Source organism: Anomaloglossus baeobatrachus, chromosome 2 (assembly GCF_048569485.1).
Source record: "Anomaloglossus baeobatrachus isolate aAnoBae1 chromosome 2, aAnoBae1.hap1, whole genome shotgun sequence".
NCBI classification, from domain to species: domain Eukaryota; kingdom Metazoa; phylum Chordata; class Amphibia; order Anura; family Aromobatidae; genus Anomaloglossus; species Anomaloglossus baeobatrachus.
The window spans coordinates 738,425,473-738,449,439 of NC_134354.1; the positions used below are offsets into that span (position 1 = coordinate 738,425,473).

The 23,967-nt window shown below is 45.4% G+C and overlaps 1 protein-coding gene across 1 annotated transcript in view; it reads right to left on the reverse strand.

The window, feature by feature from the left end:
- The window catches only part of ZMYM2 (zinc finger MYM-type containing 2), a 241,936-nt gene that overhangs the window by 192,403 nt on the left and 25,566 nt on the right, over positions 1-23,967 (reverse strand). Inside the window, exon 2 of the mRNA XM_075337404.1 lies at positions 11,012-11,844. Coding sequence (XP_075193519.1) covers positions 11,012-11,768 — 757 coding nt within the window. The 5' untranslated portion in view covers positions 11,769-11,844. The remainder of the gene's footprint in view (positions 1-11,011; positions 11,845-23,967) is intronic.

Consider the following 23,967-nt stretch of genomic DNA (forward strand, 5'->3'; position numbering starts at 1 on the left):
AGCGACCGTACAGTGCAATGTATATATATATATGTACAAACAAAAGTACACAAAAACAACACTGTGGCACTAGTGGGGTCAGCACTTAGGTGCTGCTTACCGCCCGCTTAATAGCGGTTGTGTGGTCGCCATAATCCCCTGTCTGGGTCTCCCAGTGGCTATGTCCGTTCTCCAGCTCAGACTGCGTGCAGGAATGGCTGCCAGCGTCCTGTGAAGAGGGGCGGGCCGTGGGCGTGCTGCAGACAAAGAGCGGGAACTGGCGTCTCACTGTGCCCAGTGAGAGTCCTGGAGTATGTAAATAAGACTCCAGCCCTCGGCGCTGACTACTGTACAGCGTCTCTCCCCTGCCCTGACTGACAGGGCAGGGGGCGGGAACGAACGTAACTAGGCCGCAGAAGCCGGGGACTAGATTTATCAGCGCTGCCGTCGTAAAAGCACGGTCGGCGCGAAGTCCCCGGCGCACCACAAGTCTCAGCCGCGCCGCTGTCTCATGGCGGCCGGCGCGGTAGTTCCCCATATAAACTCACTCAGCTAAGCTGCAGCGAGTAAAACTCCAGGCGCGCAGCGCTACTGTCCCCGGCGCACTAGAACACCCAGCAACGCTGGAGTGTGTCTGTGCCTGTCTGCACGGGGACACAGAGTACCTGAATGTTGCAGGGCCTTGTCCCTGATGGTACCCAGCTCCGTATCCAGCAGGATCTCCGGGTCTGTGGATGGAGCCCGGCCTCAGAGTCTGGAGGCCGGTAAGATCCCACTTCCCTAGAGCCCTCAGGGGGATGGGGAAGGAAAACAGCATGTGGGCTCCAGCCTCCGTACCCGCAATGGGTACCTCAACCTTAACAAACACCGCCAAAAAGATGGGGTGAGAAGGGAGCATGCTGGGGGCCCTTTAGCAAGGGCCCTCTTTTCTTCCATCCGATATAGTCAGCAGCTACTGCTGACTAAACAGTGGAGCTATGCGTGGATGTCTGACCTCCTTCGCACAAAGCTTGAAAACTGAGCAGCCGTGATCCCACGGGGGGTGTATAGCCAGAAGGGGAGGGGCCTTACACTTTTTAGTGTAATGCTTTGTGTGGCCTCCGGAGGCAGTAGCTATACACCCAATCGTCTGGGTCTCCCAATGGAGCGCCGAAGAAAAAAAAAAAAAAATGGGGTCAGTCTTATACTCCGGTGTTGCCTTACCGGAGGGGGTCACAGGAGGCAGAGGCTGTGCTAGCAGCGGCGGCAAGTCCATGTTGGCGTCGGCGGGTCAGTGACAACGGTCAGTGGTGGAGCAGGCCGGTGCGGTGAGTGTCCAAGTCTGTCCGCAGTCCCGGTTTCAAATGATGGCGCCCATAGCGGCGTGTGCGCAGATGGAGCTCTCATCAAGAGCTCAATCTGCGCAGACGCTTACTCCTGACGCCCTCATTTGAAACCAGGACCGCGGACAGACTGGGACACTCGCCGCACAGCCAACCGTACAGTGTGGCAGCCAGCAGGCCGCCCACACAGACAGGCACCCAGCCGCCCGCACGTAGCGACAAGCACCTGGCCGCCCGCACACAGAGCTGCACAGACACCCCCCCCCACGGTAAGCTATATAAATCGGATTTTAAGACGCACCCCTCATTTTCCAAGTCTTATAATCCGAATAATACGGTACATTTAGGTTATGTTCCCATGATCAGAATTTGTAGAGTTTCTGGCTATGCAGAATTTCTGCTCCTTAGTTTACTTGCGTTTGTGTGCTTTTTTTCTTGCATGCGTTTTTGACTCCGTTTGGTATGTCATGCTTCAAATAAAGCTGCTTTGTTTTTGTTTGTTTTTTTAATTTCCTGGTATTTGGCTTTGACAAAACTTTATTGACATTCAAGTGCTTAAGATGGGTTTACGTTGCGAAAAGCACTAAAATTGCACGTGGATTTTTTTTTTTTAACCTGTGCATTTTTACCAATACAGTAGTGTGATTACTACTTGATTACTTTTGCATGTTTGTCACACTAAGGCTAGGTTCACACTTCCATTAAATTGTATCAGTCACAATCCGCTGCTCTGGTAAACAACGGAATTCGTTTGGCGGATTCCGTTGTACCCATAGACTTGTAAGAGCGGTGGATTGTGACTGATGATGCTGCGTTGCACCCTCCGCCCAACTGATCAGTCGTGGAACGACTGACCGCCGGGCGGGAGGAACGCAGCATGTAACGTTTTTTGAGCAGCGCGATCCGTAGGATTTTGCTGTGCATGCTCTGTCTGGCTCCCTGCACCCGTAACCAGGATACACATCAGGTAACCAAGCAATGCGCTTTGGTTAGTTACCCGATATTTACACTGGTTACGGGTGCAGGGAGCCAGCGCTAAGCGGTGTATGCTGGTAACCAAGATAAATATCGGGTAACCAAGCAAAAAGTGCTTTGCTTATACCCGATATTTACCCTGGCTGTGCAGGGAGCCTGACACTTCCCCGCTCAGCTCCGCCCCCTCCTGCACTCAGCATGTACTCACACACTCACACTCACCTGTCCCCAGCCCTGCAGTCCCCGCGGCACTGACGTCCTCAGTGCCACGGCCCCGCTGGGCTCCACCCACCCACCCCGAACTCCGCCCCCTCGCACTCCGCCCCCGCACACAACAGAGTCCGACAAAGAATTCTGTTCTTTGTCATCCTTTGTACAGCGCATCAGTAACATGCGTCAAGCGACGCATGTGACTGATGCAAAACAACGGAAATGTGAACTTAGCCTTAAATGTTTCAGATCATCAAATAAATGTAAATATTAGACAAAGATAATAATATTTATTCATTTATATATAGCGCTGTTAATCCCACAGCGCTTTACATACAATGGTAACACTGTCCCCATTGGGGCTCACCGTTCCCTATCAGTATGTTTATGGAGTGTGGGAGGAAACCAGAGTACCTGGAGGAAACCCCCGCAAACACAGGGAGAACATACAAACTTGCAGATGTAGTCCTTGGTGGGATTTGAACCCAGGGATTTGGTGGGATTTGAATGCTAACCACTGAGCCACTGTGCCGCCCCGTACATAACACAAAATGCAGTTTATAAAATGATCTTAATTATCAAGGAAAAAAGAAATCAAATCTACAGGGCCCTATGTGAAAATAATGATTACCCTGCCCCCCATCCTTAAAACATATTAACTGTGGATTATGACATCTTTGGGAAGGAGAGTTCTATTTCCCAAGCCACACCCAGGCCCGATTACTGAAACACCCATTCTCAATCACTTAAATAGGACCTGCCTGACAAAACTGAAGTAGACCAATAGATCCTCAGAAGCTGGATATCATGCTGTGCTCCAAAAGGCCCAGTCACACACAACGACTTACCAGCGATCCCGAAAACGATGCGACCTGATAGGGATTGCAGGTAAGTTGCTGGGAGGTCGCTGGTGAGATGTCACACAGTCAGACCTTACCAGCGATGCAGGAACAATACAGGTCGCAGTAGTGACCTGTATAACGATCTCAGCAGTCACTGTGACCCTGTCACACAGCGTCAAACACAGCGATGTGTCCTGCCCAGCAGGACATCGCCTTTGAAGAAAATGGCCTGGACCATTCTGCAACGACTAGCGATCTCACAGCAGGGGTCTGATCGCTGGTAGGTGTCACACATAACGAGATCGCTAACGGGATCGCTACTGCGTCACAGAAACCGTGACTCAGCTGCGATCTCGTTATGTGTGACGGTACCTAAAGAAACACAGGAAGAAATGAGAAACAAAGTCAGAGATATCTATCAATCAGTCTGGACAAGGTTATAAAGCCATTTCTAAAGCTTTGGGACACCAGGGAACCACAGTGAGAGCAATTAGCCACAAATGGCAAAAACATGGAACAGTAAGAACTTTCCCAGGAGTGGCTGGCAGACCAATTACCCCAGGAGTGCAGCAACGACTCAGAGGTCATAAAAGATCCCACAACAACATTCAAAGAACTGCAGGCCTCACTTGCCACAGTTAAGGGGGTTTTACACGCTACGATATCGTTAATGTTTGGTCGCCGGGGTCAAGTTGTTAGTGACGCACATCCGGCGTAATTAAAGATATCACAGCGTGTAATACTTACCAGCGACCTTAGGCGACCTCAAAAATGGTGAGAATCGTTCACCATGGAGAGGTCGTCCCAAAGTCAAAAATCGGTAAGGGTTGTTTAGCGTCGTGTGTCATCGCTCATGCGGCAGCACACATCGCTATGTGTGACACCGCAGGAGCGAGGACCGTCTCCTTACCTGCCGCCGGCACCAATGCGGAAGGAATGAGGTGGGCGGGATGTTACGTCCTGCTCATCTCCGCCCCTCCGCTTTGATTGGCCGGCCGCTTAGTGACGTTGCGGTGACGTCGCTGTGATGCCGAACGTCCCTCCCCCTTGAAGGAGGGATTGTTCGGCAGTCACAGCGCCGCCGCCGACCAGGTAAGTATGTGTGACGCTGCGTAGCGATAATGTTCGCTACGGCAGCGATCACAAACAATCGCATGCGCGACGGGGGCGGGTACTTACACGGCCGCTATCGCTAGAAATTGCTAGCGATATCGCTACCGTGTAAAGCCCCCTTTAAAGTCAGTGTTCATGATTCCACCATAAAGTGACTGGGAAAAAAAAAATGACCTGCATGGCAACATTCCAAGACAAAAACAACTGTGAGCAAAAACAACATGAAGACTAGTCTCAGTTTTGCCTGAAAACACCTTGATGTTCCAAGACTTTTGGGTGTCTCGTTTGTAGACTGACGAAACAAAAGTTGAACTTTTTGGAAGGTGTATGTCCAATTACATCTGTCATAGAAGTAACACAGCATTTCAGAAAACCAACATCATACCAACAGTAAAATATGGTGGTGGTAGTGTGATGGTTTGGGGCTGTTTTGCTGCTTCAGGACCTGGAAGACTTGCTGTGCTAAATGTAACCATGAATTCTCCTGTCTAGTAAAGATCCTGAAAGAGAATGTCCAGCCATGCATTCAAGACCTAAAGCTGAAGCGCACTTGGGTTATGCAGCAGGACAATGATCCAAAAACACGACCAGCAAGTCCACCTCTGAATGGCTTAAGGAAAACAAAATTAAGACTTTAAAAGTGGCCTAGTCAAAGTCCTGACCTTAATCCAATTGAGATGCTTAAAAAGACAGTTCATGCTCAGAAATCCTCCAATTACAACATTTCTGTAAAGATGAGTGGGCCAAAATTCCTCTAGCGTTGTAAAAGACTCATTGCCAGTTAAGTTAGCAAACACTTCATTGCAGCTGTTGCTGCTAAGGGTGGCACAACCAGTTATTACGTTTAGGGGACAATCACTTTTTCAAGCAGGGCCCTATAGGTTTGAATTTATTTTTCCCTTAATAATAAACACCTTCATTTATAAACTGCATTTTGTGTTTACTTGTGTCACTTTGTCTAATATTTCAATTTAATTGGTGATCTGAAACCTTTAAGTGTGACAAACATGCAAAATAAGAAATCAGGGAGGGGACAATCACTTTTCACACAACCAGAGACATGAAAGAATAGGGGTAGGCCATCGCTGCCGCTACTATCTACCTAAGAGATATTTGGGGAGGGCACAGACCGACAGTAAGCCAATGCTGCTGACGCTCAGTACACACTATTTTACCAGGTCATCTTGCAGAGTATAGCAATGTGCTAGCCAACTATTTGGTATAAAGTTTTGGGGGGTTTAAAAAATTTAAAAAAAGAAAAAAAAAAAACACTGGTCATACATTCAGGATCTCTGAGGTAGTCATTGACAACAATCAAAGTTAAAAGGATCCAACCACCAGGATTTTTCCATATAAAGTAAAAGGCAGAGGCAGTGCCATACTGGCGCTAGCATGGTGATTAAAATCATGCCTTCACTTTTCAGATTGTATATTTGATTGCAGAAAGAAAAACGTTGATAAAAGCTCCAGAAGTTGGTGCATTCTGTGATTGACGAGTGCAGTGGAGCGAGCTTTTGTGGGTCCGGTCCTCTGTGTGTAATCCTCCTGCATCCTCCCATCTTGCCCCTTTTATTTAAATTTTGTGCTGCATACGCATTGGTACAGTAATGAGGTCTTCATTAAAATGGTGCCAGAGTCAGCGCATGCGCATTCCTTGATCTCCAGCGCAATTTTATTGAAGACACTGTGGAGAAAACTATGAGTGGCATTGGCGCAATTTAATTTTTTTCCTTCATCTGCACCGAAGCCGCTCAGTGTTTGCCAAACTATAGTCAATAAAATGAGATCTTGATATGCGCATGCGTTGACTCCGGCACCATTTTAACCCCTTCTCGACCATGGACGGATATATCCGTCATGGAACGTGTCCCGTTAAGCCCCGCCCCCTGCCGCGGGCAGGCGGCGGCGGTCGGCACACATCAGCTGTTTGCAACAGCTGACGTGTGCCTGCTAACCGCGGGTGGAATCGCTTCCACCCGCGGCCATTAACCCCTTAAATCTTGCTGCCAAAGTCTGGCAGCAAGATCTAAATGCGCGCGGCCATGTTTTTTACTTACCGCCACCCCACCGGAAGTCACGTGTGTGATCACGTGACTATCGGTGGTTGCCATCGTAGCACAGGGTCATGTGATGACGCCTGCAGCTATGAAGTTTCACTTTCGTTTTCCCTCGGCCGCGAGCAGAGAGAAAAAGAAAGTGACTGAATCTGCTGTTTACAGCTGTATAGCTGTGATCAGCAGATAGATAAGAGCGATCGGATTGCTGATCGCTATAGCCCCCTAGGGGGGCTAGTAAAATAAAAAAATAAAAAAATCTAAAAAAAGTTCAAATCACCCCTTTCCCCCCCATTGAAAATTAAAGGGTTAAAAAATAAATAAATATACACATATTTGGTATCGCCGCGTTCAGAAATGCCCGATCTATCAAAATATAAAATCAATTAATCGGATTATTAAACGGCGTAGTGGCAAAAAAAAATCTAAACGCCAAATTACGTTTTTTGGTCGCCGCAAGTTTTATGCAAAATGCAATAACAGGCAATCAAAATGTAGCATCTGCGCAAAAATGGTACCATTAGAAACGACAGCTCGAGACGCAAAAAAATAAGCCATCACTGAGCCATAGATCCCAAAAAATAAGAACGCTACGTGTTTCGGAAAATGGCGCAAAACGTGCGCCACTTTTATTGGACAAACTTGTGAAATTTTTTTAACCCCTTAGATACAAGTAAACCTATACATGTTTGGTGTCTACAAATTCGCACCGACCTCAGGCATCATACACACACATCAGTTTTACCATATAGTGAACACCATGAATAAAACATCCCAAAAACTATTGTGCCATCACAGTTTTTTTGCAATTTTTCCGCATTTGGAATTTGTTTGCTGTTTTCCAGTACACCATATGGTAAAACTTATGGTTTCATTTAAAAGTACAACTTGTCCCGCAAAAAACAAGCCCTCATATGGCAAGATTGACGGAAAAATAAAAAAGTTACGGCTCTCGGAAGAAGGGGAGCAAAAAACAAACGCAAAAACGGAAAGTGCCCCGGGGCTGAAGGGGTTAATGAAGACATCATTACTGTATCAACACGCACGCGCCAGCAATAGCGACGCAGCGGAAAAGAAAAGGTGCAAGCCAGGAGGACACCAGAGGAGGAATAAACACAGAGGACCCAACCCACAAAGGCCTGCCCCCGCTGCACAGGTCACTCACAGAATGCACCAACTTCTGGGCCTTTAGAAATGTTTTTTTTCTTCAATCATAGATCCAATCTGAAAAGTAAAGCATGATTTTAATCCCCATGCTAGTGCCAGTATGACACTGCATTTATTTTATATGGCAAAATCCCGGTGGTCGGTTCCCTTTAAATCCACATGTCCCTGCTCTCCAGCCTGATGTGTGGTCTAATCTGGGCTCTCATTAATGGGAAACCGTTCTGTCCTTAAAGACTTTTCAACTATAGCACGTAACAATGATCAGACCTCCAAACCAGGCAGATAAAGATTTATGTCTGCCATACGTTGGCAGCTGTCTCGCTCTTTCGAGTCATACAAAGGCAGCAATGTTAGTCATAAAACGGTCAAAATTCACTTTTGATCTTCAAGGACAGTAACTATTAAAGGGGCTGTCCTCTACTAGGCCAAACTCTTCTCATTCCCCAGGTTTGCCACCATTAAAATAAAAAAAACTCACACTCCCCTCCCATGCCGGCGCGGTTCCAGCGGTGTTGATGCATTTCAAGGGCTGAAGAAATGGGGTTACAATTTGAAACGCATTGAAGCGCCCTTCATCTACCGCTGAAGGTTTTATCTACTTATAGCAGCGCAGATTGATCCACATATCTCATGGTTCCTTAATATATCCTTTCTGCCTTCGGGCTTGTGGACTGTGCGGCAGCTGTATATTGCTTGCGAACTGTTTGTGGACGACAACCCTACAAGGATAGCATTTTCACCTCGCAGTTATTCTGCTCGTTTGTTGGGTAAGATCCTATTGCACTTTTGTCCACAGCATTTTTCAAAATAACTAAGCACACAGCCATTAATGTCTAAACCGCTGACAATGAAAGTGAGTACACAGATAAGTGAAAACGGACAAGTTGTGCTTAAAGTGTCAATGGTGACCACCATTATTTTCAAGCACAGACTTTACTCTCTTGGGTACAGACTTCACTAGAGCTTCACAGGAGCCAATGGATGCTCTTCCATTCTGCTTGACAACATCACGGAGCTTCTGGATGTTACAGACCTTGCGCTTCTCCATCTGTTTGAGGAGACCCCAAAGATGCTCAATAGGGCTTAGGTCTGGAAATGCTTAGCCAGTCCAGCACCTTTACCCTCAGTTTCTTTACAAAGGCAGTGGTCGTCTTGGAGGTGTTTGGGGTCGTTATATTGGAATATGAAAGTGAGAGGGTCATGCTCTGCTTCAGTATGTCACAGTACATGTTGGCATTCATGGTTTCCTCAATGAACCGTAGCTCCCCACAGCTAGCATCCCCAACCATGACACTCCCACCACCATGCCTGACTGTAGGCAGGACACACTTGTCTTTGTTACTTCACCTGGTTGGCGCCACACACAATTGACACCATCTTAACCAAATGAGTTTAATCTTAGTCTCATCTTGCTTCAGGACATGGTTCCAGTAATCCATGTTAGTCTGCGTGTCCACAGCAAATTGTTTTCGGGCTTTCTTGTGCATCATGTTTAGAGGAGGCTTCTTCCGGGAGCAACAAATGCAGAGAAGTATGATGCACTGTGCAGTACATGGTCTGAGCACTGACAGGCAGACCCTCAACAAGACCCCCTACCCCTTTAACTTCCGCAGCACTCATACATCAATTTTGAAAAGATAATCACTGGATATGACGCAGAGTACGTGCACTCAACAACTTTGGTCGACCATGGCAAAACCTGTTCCGAGTGGAACCTGTCTTGGTAAACCACTGTATGGTCTTGGCCACTGTGTTGCAACTCAAGTGTCAGGGTGTTGACAATCTTCTCATAGCCTAGGCCATCTTTATGCCAAGGAACAATTCTTTTTTTCAGATCCTCTGAAAAATCTTTGCCATGAGGAGCCATACTGAACTTCCAGTGACCAGTATGAGTGAGAGTGTGTGAGCGATAACCCCAAATGTAATACGCCTGCTCCCCATTCACACTTGAGACCTTGTAACACTAATGAGTCGCATGACATCAGTGAAGGCAAATGACTAACTGGGCAGAATTTGGACATTTTCACTTAGGGCTGTACTCACTTTTGTTGCCAGCGGTTTAGACATTAGTGGCTGTGAGTTTAGTTTATTTAGAGGGCACCAAATTTACACTGACTACTTGTACATTGAATTAAAGTTGTCCTATCTTCAGTGTTGTCCCGAGAAAAGACAAAATATTTTCAAAAATGTGAGAATTGTAATCACTTTTGATATAGTGTAATAAACCATATATACTTTTTTTCATCCTAAATATGACAAAGTATGCACCATGTACCCAAAAAATAAATACAGACAAATATCAATATCTGAAAAAAAATTTTTTTTTTTTTTTTTTAGAGACAAAATAAAAAAGGAAAAAAAAAAAAAAAGTACAATAAAATTTGAAAAATGTGCATAGGCAGAAAAGGGGGAAAATGAGACAAGAAGGGGGAAAATGTAAAATTTCATTGTGAAAATGAGTTTACACTAAGTAAATTTCTTGGGAGCAGATAAATTAGTGGTGCTCTTTTTCTAGAGCAATAATCATCTTTTACTGAAGGATTTGTACTCGACATCCCAAAATACATATATTTTTCAGACTATAAAACGGACTATAAAACTGCTAAAAATGTGTTAGTCTTAAAGCCTGGAGGCAGCTTCACGTGATGGAGAAGGCTGACACAGTGTCCTCCCCAAACACAGAGTGCTGCTCTCTGCCCTCCTGCTCTGCACTGAATTATATGATGGGTGAGGAGCAGAAGACGAAACTTACCGGGAAATGAACCGAGGCTGCATCAGCTGAAGGACCTTCTAACCTCTACATCACTTTAAAGGTCTTTTAAAGTTAAACAATCGGTCACATGATCTGAAAGGTCCTAAAGTTAACTTTGTAGGTCCTTCAGTTGGTCAGGATGTGCAGCCTCCATTCAGATGCCAATTAGGAACTGCAAGGTGTGGTAATGTAAAGTGTATGTGTATATGTGCATACAGGAGAGATGAGTATATATGTGCATGTAGCAGAGCTGTGTGTGTCTACATATGCATGTAGCAGAGTGCAGTGTATATTTGCATACAGCAGAGATGTATGAGACTATAAGCGCATGTAGGAAGCTGTATGTGTCTGTGCATACAGTTTTCACGTAGCAGAGCTGTGTGCGTATACACGGCAAAGAGACTAACAGATTTATTATATGCCTATTTTACCCCATTACATTAAAATTAGTACTAATGACCACTCTACTTTACACAACCAGGGAAGTTTTAATTATTAGGAAAAATATTTTTTTCTGTTTTTAGCTATCTAAACCTAGGGTGCATCTTATGGTAACGAGCATCTTACTACTACTTTTATTCTTTATTTAACACTAACCAGAAGTATGATGTGTTGAAGATTCCCCATTTTGAAAGACATCACCACCAACATTAATTCTTCCTGGATTATAAGGTCCCGATGCAGACTTGGTCTGTGAGGTATGTGAAGATGGAAAATTCGATACATGGCCACCAAAGTTAGATGACTGCAATCCATTGGGTACATCTCCCATACCAGGATTCTGCAATGATGTGACATGTGTGATCATCAGGTTCATATCTCTACTGTCTGAAGTCTGATGGTGTCCATCACTTACAGAGTTCATCCCAGAATCTAAAGTGGTGACATTTGCGATCTGTATTTCAGAGTCTGGCTCAGTAGTAATACCAGAACTCATAAGACCAGCATTTGGTTTGTTTCTTGAGAAACTGGATGAAGATGGATAATCCACATTAATAGATCTGTTGGAGTCCATAAGTCTGCGACTGGTAAAGGTGGAAGCATTTTTTTCAGGGACACGACTTGGCTCAGGTTCTTCCTCATCATCAATGATGATTGTCTCACTTATTATTCCCTTGCTAGTATCTAAATCTTTGCTGGAAGAGTGCGATTTCAAGTCTGCCCTGTGATTTTCTTTTGTAGAAGAAAATCCTGCACTTCTTGGAGCCGCAGGCGGTGCACTCTGCGGCACCTGCACAGGTTCGATGAAGACTACGTCATCGTCGTCGTCCACTATAACCGATGTGGTCTGGAAGGATTTAGAGGAAGTCGGGCCACCAAAAGCATGGCCCACATTTTTTAGTCCTGTAGCCATTGCATGAGATGGAGAACCCAAAATCTGTGTCAATTTTCAGCCCCTTTTAAAAGGACACATGTATATTCCAAGTTATCTGCAAGAAACAAAGTGATCGTCAGAAAATAGAAAATAATTTGAATGCAATTAACAATCATTAAAAGCCTTATACAGCAATGTTCTGCACAGCTAAGAGGAGGGAGCAAGTTTACCAGCAAAGTTTCTATGCAAATCGAGAAAAGATTTGTAGGTCTCGTGTTTCAGACCCACTTCAAGTTCAGCATTACAAATACTGAAGCAAGAACAAAATAAAGGCGTGTAAACAAGACCTGGGGGGGGGATGGTATTTCCCATTTGTACATTTGGTGTCATTTTTTAAAATACACTATTAAAAAAATAAATATTTATTTTTCCTTTACATTTTGAAACTCAGCATAATTTTCAATAACGGATGGAACAACAAAGCCAGTCTGTCCGAGTAATATCCACTTTCCATATTTTCCGGATTAGAAGACGCACTTTATTTCCCAAAAACTGGTGGTAAAACGGGTGCATCGTAAGCCGGCTTTACACCCAGCGACATCGCTAGTTATGTCGCTGGTGAAAGCACCCACCCCCTTCGGTTGTGAGTCACAGGCAAATCGGTGCCCGTGGCGCACAACATCGTTAGGACCTGTCACACATACTTACCTGCCTAGTGACGTCGCAATGGCCACACAATAGAAGCGGAGGGGCGGAGATGAGCTGGCGTAAAATTCCGCCCACCTCCTTCCTCATTATGGGTGGCCGCAGGTAAGGTGATGTTTCTCGTTCCCGAGATGTCACACATAGTGATGTGTGCTGCCGCAGGAACGACGAACAATCTGCGTCCTCAACAACCAATGATTTTTTTAAAACGAACGACGTGTCAACGATGGGCGATTTGGTGAATATTTTCCATCGTTAACGGCCGCTCGTTGGGGTCACACGCAACGACGTCGCTAACGATGCCGGATGTACGGAGCCCGTGACCCCGGCGATATATCGTTAGATACATCGTTGCGTGTAACAGGGCCTTTAGAATCCGGATATAGCTTACTGCAGCGACGGATCAGCAGTCATAGGAGGCAGGGTTGGCGACACTGAGGGCTCCGGAGGAGCAGTGGAGCGGCTCAGGCGGGTCACAGGACGGTGTGCCGCGGCGGCCGTTGCCAGAGATCCGACTGCAGGCTCCATTGAATCGCCCACGGCTGACGCGATGGACTTGAAAAAAACGTGGCCACGGAGGCGGCGCGTGCGCAGACTGACGCAATGGACTTTAAGAAAATGGCCACGGATTTTTATCTGCGCATGCGCCGCTTTTGAGCCCATTTTTTTGAAGTCCATCTCGACAACAGCAGCCAATTCAATGGAGCCCGCAGCGAGATCAATGGCACCTGCCACCGAGACACCCCATCCTGTTGCCCTCCTGAGTCGCTGAACTGCAGTGACACCCCGCAGTCCACCGGCAGATCAATGGCACCCACCGCAACACCCCTAAGCTTGCAGTATCGACGACCCTCCTGAGCCACAACACCCCCTCCTCCGAGCCCGCAGCATCGCCCTGCCTCCTGTGACCTTCCGGAGCCACTCCGCCACCACCGCTCCCACCTGGCGAGCATCAGGATTAAGACACACTAGGATTATAAGACAAACCCTCATTTTAACATTACAAATTATTTTTTCTTATTTTCCTCCTCTAAATTTGGGGTACGACTTAAAATCAGATGCGTCTCAAAACGAAAAATACCATATATCCTCTCCATGATGGGTAAGACATCTTATAGGTGTTGGCCACTACTTCAATAACTCCTTCTCTTTCTCCATGTTTGTCCCTGTTAAAATAAAAAACACATTCGTCCGCTGACATTCTAGTGGTGTCAGCACTCGCTCTCCTGGGGCTCACATGACACTGTTACATCACGAGACCCATGCGCCCAATCAGCACTGGCTCACCTCTCACCGCCTTTGGAAACACCAGTAGGAAGAGAGTGGCAGCTGCAGTTCTGATTTTCTCCTATTTTCTTTTCGTCCGAAGGCTGGGAGAGTGAAGCCATAGATGATTGCTACGTCACGCCAGCCCCAGGAGAGAGTGCAAACAGCACTGAAACAGCGCTGCCAGCGGAGGGGAGAAGTATTTTTATTTTAACTGGGGCCAAACACTCAAATTGAGAAGCGGTTGTTGGCGTAGTGGAGAACCCCTTTAATTACAAAGTAACATGTGGGGAAAAAAATGATTAGTCTGAATAACTTAAAGAAGTTGTCTAGTTACCAAAACTGTTTTTTGTTTTTTTTTTGATAAATCTTGCTATTATGTGCCTCTAAACACATCTATCATGTTATTTTACCAATATTATCTTTTATCATGGTCTAGCATAACATCTTCATTTCTGGCTCCAGCTCTGATGGAGTTAATCTCTCTCTTAAGTTCCTGTGTTCAGTTACTACAACTTCCATAATCCTTTGCAGTAACTAGCAATCTATCTCCCAACCCATTCTGACTGTTCCCTCCCCTCAGATCTCCACCACAACAGTTCCCTCCCCTCCTTCCTGTGTGCACTGCCTAATCATGGTAATAGAGCTTTTATCCTTTGGTCTTTCTGTGCTGCATGTCACTATCTGTCTCCACTATGGGACTTGTAGTGCAGGTGACCGGATGATACATGTCACTAACTGCCCCTCTCTGTGATTTCTGCTGCATAGTACCAACTGTATACACTCTCACCTGCACTACAAGTCCCATAGTGGAGACAGTGACATGCTCTGCTCTGACACATAGTGTGCTGCATGTCACTGTCTCCACTGTGGGACTTGTTGTGCAGGTGAGAGTGTATACAGTTGGTACTATGCAGCAGAAATCACAGAGTGGAGACAGTGACATGTATCATCCAGTCACCTGCACTACAAGTCCCATAGTGGAGACAGATAGTGACATGCAGCAAACTATGTGTCAGAGCAGAGCATGTCACTGTCTCCACTCTGGAACTTGTAGTGCAGGTGACAGAGTGGAGCAGATTGGTCCCATGCAGCTGTGCTGCTGGTGGGAGTATATGATCACACTGCCGACACCGCCCGTTCTCCTGACAGCTGAGCAGAGCGGGCGGGTGGACAGTGTGATCAGATACTTGCGTAACAGGGGGGATTTCAGTGGAGGAAACCCCCCCTGTACTCCAGACTGGAGCCCGTACCTGCCACAGCTGAATGCTGGTAAGCGCGCGCTCTGCCTTCACTGCTCCACAGTAAAGTTCTCCGGCTCCTCCCCTCAATGCTGGGCTGTGACGTGCGGTAGTCACCGCCCACAGCCCTGTCAGTCACTGTGAGTGGCGCCGGCATCCTGTGACGTACCCGTCTTGTTTGAGAGCCCGGAAATGCCGGGACGTCAGAGGATGCCGGCGGCCACAGCTCCAGGCGGTCATGTGACAGGCACTGAGCGTGCAGGATAGCGCCGCTCAGTGCCAGAAATGGAAATAGAGGCTATTGAAGAAGATGCAGACAATAATAAGTGAAAATCATTGGGGGAAAAAAAAAATGGGTGGACCACCCCTTTAAAGCCCTGTCCCAGTGAATGTTATTTTAATTTGCCAACTTGTTACAGATCAAGTGTATAACGGCATGTGCCCACAATCAGTAATAGTTGTGTTTTGGACGTTGCTTGTTTTTTCTGTATAAAAAAGGCTGCATTGTACAATAGAAGCACAGTGGATGGATTTAAAGAAATCCCATTCCCACTGTGCGTGTTTTCTCCACAGCATTAACTGACACGCGGCGTCGCTTTCCGAGCTGCAGCACGTCAATTTATGCTGCGGACACACGAGTGTTCTCTGCAGGGAGAATACAAACTCCACAGCGGCCCTAACCCTGATCGTGGGCACAGGCCGCTGCGGAGGACACTTATGGGCCTGTAAGAGAGGATACGCTGCGATCTGGACGCAGCGTGTCCTGATCATATTCAACCACCCCAAGTGTAATGATGGTAGAAATTTACTCACCAATCACCAACTGTAGTTTTTTTCAGTTTAAAGGGAACCTGTCAGGTGCAATATGCACACAGAGCCACGAGCAGTTCTGGGTGTATATTGCTAATCCCTGCCTAACTGTCCCAATATTTAGTAGCAAAAATAAACAAATCTTTAGAAAAAGTATTTCTAAAGATTGTTTATTATATGCCAATAGGGCCAGCGACTAGTTTTAAGTGCGTTAGTTCCCTTGGCAAGTTTGCCCACATAGCATGTTAGGCCGGAGTCACACTTGTGAGTGCCTCACGTGTAACTCGCGCGAGTCTCTCATTGAATCACCCGGCACGGCTACAAACTCTCCGGACAGGAGCGTCTCAGCTGCATAGAGATACATGCAACTGACCCGCTCCTGTCAGCAGAGTGTGCGGCCGTGCCGGGTGATTCAATGAGAGACTCGCGCTAGTTACACGCGAGGCACTCACAAGTGTGACTCCGGCCTTAGCACGCCTCTGTGAGCGTACTAACATGTTAATGCGCAGCAATGCCGTACATACCTCACTTTTGATGGCGGCTGTAAAAGAATAGATGCGCACTGTGCACGATTGGGAATCCCTGGGAAGGAGCAATATTATAATTTTGGAACACAAATTTGACTCAAATGGAGTGCAGGACCCTTAAGGTACCTAAACAGCAGCAACCCCCACAAGTGACCCCATTTTAGACACTGGACCCATCAATGATTATATCCAGGGGTAAAGTGAGCATCTTGAATGCACAGGTACTTCACATAATTTGATAACATTAGCTAGTCATATTTAAAGTTTTCTTTTTTTTCCACAAAAATATTGCTTTATCACAGAATTTATCCCTTTTACAAGAGGTAACACCAAAAAGTAGACCATAGAGATTGTTACCCACTTTCTTATGAGTGTGGCAATACCCACATATAGTAAAAAAGTTCAGTCTGGACTAACGGGAGGGCCCGGAACGGAAGAAGCAATATTGGAATCCAATTTAACTCAAACTGCAGCCAACATGTCGTATTTGCAGGGGTCCTGAGGTACCAAAACATCAGAAACCCCCACAACTGACCCATTTTGGAAACTAGACCCATCAATGAATATATGTTGAGGTTTGTTGAGCATTTAAACCATAGATACTTCATAGAACTTTTTAAAATGTGGGTATGAAAGTAATGACATTTTTTTGTTCTGTTTATTTTAGCCTAAAATTTGTAATTTTGACAATGGATAGCAGAAAATAGACCCCATCAATTTGTTCTGCAATGTCTCCCGAATACAAAGATACCCCATACATGGTCAAAAACTAATGTTTGGCTACCTGACCGGGCTCGGAAAGCGTACACAGCTATATGATTTTTGGAAAGCAAATTTGGACAGCGTGTTGCATGTGCAAAACCCCTGAGGTGACAAAAATGTAGAAACACCCACATGTACCCCATATGGCCAACTAAACCCTATTATAAATTCATCTATTGGTGTGGTGTTTTTAACCCACAAATTACACAGAATTAAATTAGATTGGGCCATAAAAAATAAAAACGTAGGGTTTTTTTCTGCTAAAATTTTACTTTGGCCTCAACATTTTAATTCACGTAAAAGGGTAACAGGAGAAAATGGACAAGACAATTTGTTATGCAATTTTTACCAAACGTAGCAGTAACCCATATGTGGTTGTACACAACTTTTGAGTACACAGTGGGGATCAGATAGGGAGGAGTGCAATCTGGTATTTAGAATGCAGTAGATTATTGCCTTCACAAGCCGAGCCCCTGCCGTGCCAGATAAGCAAAAATATATTGGAAACGTCACTATGTAAGGAATTAATCTAGGGGTGTAGTAAGTATTTTGAACCCACAGGCACTTCAATGTTATAACATTGGGATGTGGAAGTATAGCATTTTGGTGGTGAAAAAAAAATATATAAAATATTAGCTGCGAATATCAGTTACACAAGGGTTAGAAATAGACCCCACAATTTATTGTGCAATTTCTTCCAAAGGTGGTGATGCCCTATATGTCATCAGAAACTACTGTTTGGCCACACAGCAGTGCTAGCTGGCTGTTCTAGGCCACCATACCCTGGGGTCATCAGAGGACCTCAGGGTACAATGGCAAATGGTCAGCATCCGCGATCAGTGGTTAGTGTGCAGTCTTGCAGCGCTGGGGTCCTGGGTTCAAATCCCACCAAGGACAACATCTGCAAGGAGTCTGTATGTTCTCCCCGTGTTTGCGTGGGTTTCCTCCAGGTTTTCAGGTTTCCTCCCACACTCCAAAGATCATACTGATAGGGAATTTAAATTGTGAACCCCAATGGCAACAGTGTTGCTGACGTTTGTAAAGCACTATGGAATTAATGGCGCTATATCAGCGAATAAATAATAATTGCAACCCCATTTAATCACTTAATACTGCTGTCACCTGACAGTAGTTTTTAAAGGGTCAGTCAGCCCGATCAGTTCTAAAACCAGTCGGGGCCAATGCCTGTAAGTGTCAGCTGCCATGTACAGGGATTTTCTTGCATGACGCGATGCTATACTCTTGCTCCTCAGCACCGCTTTTGAACGGCACTGAGGAATAAGGCCCCTGAATGACCAAATCAGCAGTCGTTAAGGGGTTAAAAAAAAAACCTAAAAAACAAAAAAACACTGCAGTGTGAACATAATCTAATTTTTGCAATGAAAAACTGCCAGGAGTAGGGTCTGAAGAAGTTTTTGCACACATGACACAGGATATACAGTATATTGAGGCCCCACTGCTCAGACCCCCACTAATCACTAAAACAGGAGACTACAGCAACCTGTTCTCTGCACAACTGCAGTGAGTCTGAATGGAGCCACAAAACAAAAACAGAGAAAACAGTGACGGCAGCCAGCAAAGGCGCTCAACACAGTGAAATCCTAGGTGCATTGAACCCTAGGAAGTATGCAAATCAAAAAAGGTCAGTGGAGCCTCTGTTAGGAGTCTCGACACAGAGCAACCCCTTGGCAAGGTCCTTCCCGGAGGGATATCTGGCTATTTTCTGTGTCGAGACTCCTAACAGAGGCTCCACGGACCTTTTTTGATTTGCATACTTCCCAGGGGGCAATGCACCAAGGATTTCACTGTGTTGAGCGCCTTTGCTGGCTGCCGGCAGTGTTTTCTCTCGCTGGTCTCCCCAAGATCAGTGATTGTTTTGTCTTGCTGGTCTACTAGGCATTGCTCCCACCTAGCCAGAATCCTACTCCACACTGATGAGGGGCAATGCCACAGCTGTCTGTGGATGGATATCTGGCCTTGGTATTTCCCTTGTCATATCTTTAAACTTGTCAAAGAGTTGGATATTGACTAAAAGGGCCACTTAATATGGTGGTTATGGTGGTCTCCTAAAAAGAGCCACTCCATGGCTAGGTCCTTCCCGGAGGGATATCTAGCTATTTTCTGTGTCGAGACTCCTAACAGAGGCTCCACGGACCATTTTTGATTTGAATGGAGCCAGTGTCACACATGCACATAGGCAAACTATTCAGAATCTTGTCAGCTGACACAGGACAGTGCCTGACTGTTTACATCAGCTCTACAGTCACAACATCCATGGAAATCCCAGTTGACTAATGGCAATGACTCTGGCAATGAGTAGAATAAACTATAATACATATATTTTATAGTGCATATAGGTTTGTAATAGTGTTTTTGTTAATATACTCATTTACCACTGACCAATGCCATTTCCATTATTGTGAATCACACTGCTCCTCTTCTCAGTAACATCACCGCTCTTCAAACCCTCTGGCTCACTCTATATGGGTGCCAAAAGTCTCTAATTATGTAAACATAAGGGCCATGTTCTGACACTCCTTAGGATTACACTGTATAAGCCACTTGTGGGTGAGGCAGAGGGCAGCGTGACCCGAAGAGTTCGAAGAACGGTGACGTCACTGAGAAGAGAAGCAGAATGTAAAAGGTGGCGGTAGATTACTATATTAGCACACTAACACTTTAATACATACCTATACACGTTGGGGGGGTAATTTGAGGACTTAAGTGGTGCACAACTCTAAATGCATCAGGAATGGGTGACAAATGGTGTGCACCTCTAGAGACTGGAGTAAAATTTCTGGTGTAAACAACACCTCAGCTATTCATGAATTAGACAAGCTGTAGAGTCACACCCCTGACACCATTCCCAATTACTGCCCCTGAGCCACCCATTTTGGTGAAGTAGTTATAATTGTGTTTAACCCCTTCACGACCTTGGACGGATCTATCCGTCCAGGATCGTGTCCCGTTAAGCCCCGCCCCCTGCCGCGGGCAGGCGGCGTGGATCGGCACACATATCAGCTGTTTTCAACAGCTGACATGTGTGCCTGCTAGCCGCGGGTGGAATCGCTTCCACCCGCGGCCATTAACCCCTTAAATCTTGCTGCCAAAGTCTGGCAGCAAGATTTAAATGCGCGCGGCCATGTTTGTTACTCACTGCCGCCCCCACCGGAAGTCACGTGTGTTATCACGTGACTATCGGTGGTTGCCATCGTAGCACAGGGTCATGTGATGACGCCTGCTGCTACGATGTTTCACTTTCATTTTCCCTCGGCCGAGAGCAGAGGGAAAACCAAAGTGACTGAATCTGCTGATTACAGAAGTATAGCTGTGATCAGCAGATAGCGATCAGCAATCGGATTGCTGATCGCTATAGCCCCCTAGGGGGACTAGTAAAATAAAAAAAAAAAGTAAAAAAAAAAGTTTTAAAAAATAAAAAAAAAACAAAAAACCTAAAAGTTCAAATCACCCCCCTTCCCCCCCATTGAAAATTAAAGGGTTAAAAAATAAATAAATATACACATATTTGGTATCGCCGCGTTCAGAAATGCCCGATCTATCAAAATATAAAATCAATTAATCTGATTGGTAAACGGCGTAGTCGCAAAAAAATTCCAAACGCCAAAATTACGTTTTTTGGTCGCCGCAAGTTTTACGCAAAATGCAATAACAGGCGATCAAAACGTAGCATCTGCGCAAAAATGGTACCATTATAAACGTCAGCTCGAGACGCAAAAAATAAGCCATCACTGAGCCATAGATCCTTAAAAATAAGAACGCTACGTGTTTCGGAAAATGGCGCAAAACGTGCGCCACTTTTATTGGACAAACTTGTGAATTTTTTTTAACCCCTTAGATACAAGTAAACCTATACATGTTTGGTGTCTACAAACCCGCACCGACCTGAGGCATCACATAGATACCTCAGTTTTACCATATAGTGAACACAGTGAATAAAATATCCCAAAAACTATTGTACGATCACACTTTTTTTGCAATTTTTCCGCACTTGGAATTTTTTTGCCGTTTTCCAGTACACTATATGGTAAAACTTATGGTTTCATTTAAAAGTACAACTCGTCCCGCAAAAAACAAGCCCTCATATGGCAAGATTGATGGAAAAATAAAAATATTACGCCTCTCAGAAGAAGGGGAGCAAAAAACAAAAACGCAAAAACGGAAAGTGCCCGGGGGCTGAAGGGGTTAAACACCAAAAACTGCAAAAATTGAGCCTTTTCAAAACAATTTAAGCTAGAATTCTGGTGTAAAAGCTTTGATGAATGGGGGCCTGTGTTTTAACAAATTCTGCTCTGAAAACCACTTGTAAAATGCTAAATGCTCAACAGAATGAACATATTAATTTCTATGTAAAAACGACTGTTTATGTTCAGGCTTTTTAGCTTCATTTGAACGGCTTCAGATTTTCAAAAGACGTAAAGCGGTGCTGGCCCTTTTCTTCGATTTTGCTTTATTTTCTTCTACTTTATACATATTGAGGACATGGCTCCACCTTTTTGGGCTGGGCATCTGGTCTACAGAGCTTTCCAGAGGCAGCTGTAAGGCGCCGCTCACATCAGCGGTATTTTGCCGCAGAGCCGGATCCGATACAAATGCGTTTCAGCTCAATCCACCTCCAATGGAGTCGCGGCGGGATGCAGTCACATGCGGTTGCGTGCGTCACACGTAGCCGCATCTTGTCGCGATTCCATTGGAGGTCAACTGAGCTTAAACACATTTGTACCGGATCCGGCAAAATACCGCTGATGTGGGCGGCACCTTAAACAGTCAGGTCTAGGCCCTGCTCGGCCCCGATCGATTTTGATGCCTGTTAGCAGCTGGCGAGGCAAATGACTAGTTAGAGAGCATCCTGATTGGGTACAACTTTTCGCAGTGTAACCACTTATGGTTAGTGGTTGGGTGAAGCCATTTATTGTCAATCTACTGTGTTTGCTCTTTTTAAATCATGACGACAACCAAAAACATCCAAATGACCCTGATCAAAAGTTCACATACACTGTATTAAGAACTGGGGTATTGCCCCCTCTAACAACAATGGCAGCTTGAAGTCTTTTGTGGTAGTTGTGGATGAGGCTTCTTATTTTTTCAGATGGTAAAGCTGGCCATTCTTCTAGGCAAAAAGCCTCCAGCTCCTGTAAATTCCTGAGCTTCTTTGCATGAACTGAATGCTGGAGTTCTCCCCAGAGTGGTTCAATGATGGAGGTCAGGAGACTGAGATGGTCACTCCAGAGCCTTCACTTTGTGCTGCTGTAGCCAATGACAGGTCGACTTGGCCTTGTATTTTGGATCATTTTCATGTTGGATCGTGCAAGTGTCCCTTGCACAGTTTCCGGGCTGATGAGTACAAATTTGCCTCTAGTGTTTGCTAATAACATGCTGCATTCATCTTTCCTTCAACTTTGACCAAGTTTTCTGTGCCTTTGTAGCTCACACATGCACACCTCATCAGCGATCCACCTCCGTGTTTTACTGTAGGAATGGTGTTCCTTTCATCATAGGCCTTGTTGACACTTCTCCAAACGTAACATTTATGGTTGTGGCCAAAAAGTTTGATTTTGGTCTCATCACTCCAAATTACCTGGTTTAATAAGTTTGGAGGCTTGTCTTTCTGCTGTTTGGCATATTGTAGGAGAGATACTGTGTGGTACTTGCACAGTAATGGCTTTCTTCTGGCAACTCGACCATGCAGCCCATTTTTCTTCAAGTGCCTCCTCTTATTATGCATCTCAAAATAGCCACACCGCTAGTTTTCAGTGAGTCCTGTATTTCAGCTGATGTTATTTGTGCGTTTTTCTTTGCATCCCGACAATTTTCCTGGCACTTGTTGCCGAAAGCTTTGTTGGTCCACCTGATCGTGGTTTGATTTTTACAGAGCCCCTAATTTTCCATTTGTTAATCATAGTTTGAACACTGCTGACTGGCATTATCAATTCCTTGGAAATCTTTTTTGTATCCCTTTCCTGTTTTATACAGTTCAACTATCATTTCTTGTAGATCCATTGATAATTCTTTTGTTTTCCCTATGACTCACAATCCAGATACATCAGTGGTTGGATGAAAGATGCAAGAGTCTGTCTGGATCCCAGAAGCTCACTCAGCTTTTATGCACACACACTGATTACAAGCAAACAGGTCAGAGGTGAGGATGCTACCTTTATTAGTCATTCAAACCTATTTGTGTCAACTTCTGTGCATGTTATCAGGACAAAAATCACAAGGGTATGTGAACTTTTGATCAGGGTCATTTGGATGTTTTTGGTTGTCATAACTTAAAAAGAGAAAACACAGTAGTTTGACAATAAATGGCTCTGCCCAACCACTAACCATGAGTGGGCAAAAAAAAGATTGTGTGCAGGCAGTCCGAGTGTTCTCGAGTGACTGGGCTATGGGCGATGTTTCGGCACCCATCACAGCCCAGTGTCACACCTGCTTGCGGTGCTCTGTAGCGAAGGAAAGAGCGCACGACATGCTGGGCTGTGATGCTGGGTTGTGATGAGTGGTAAAACGCCACCCACAGCCCAGTCACTCATGGAGACTGGGGCCAGGCTTGGTAATGTCACGTCAACTTCCAGTTGACCTGACATCACCAATTTTCAGACGTCACGAAGCCTAGGGGTCACGTCATGGGGATGTGCGGACCACAATAGCACCGCTCAGAGGCAGAATTGGCTAAACAAGGTTCTTGACAAAAGCCTTCCCTATCAGTTTTAAAAGGATGTGGCCACTATTGCAGAGTAGTGAACCACCCCTTTAAAACAAGCTACAAAAACACAGAACACAAGCACAGCAAGTCATTTTCACATTGCTGTGCATAAGTGTATTCTTTTTGGAGCTTTTCAGGCAGGATAAAAGATGTCGGTCGTGTGTATATGCCCTAAAACGTGGGATACTGTTGCAAAGCATAAGATT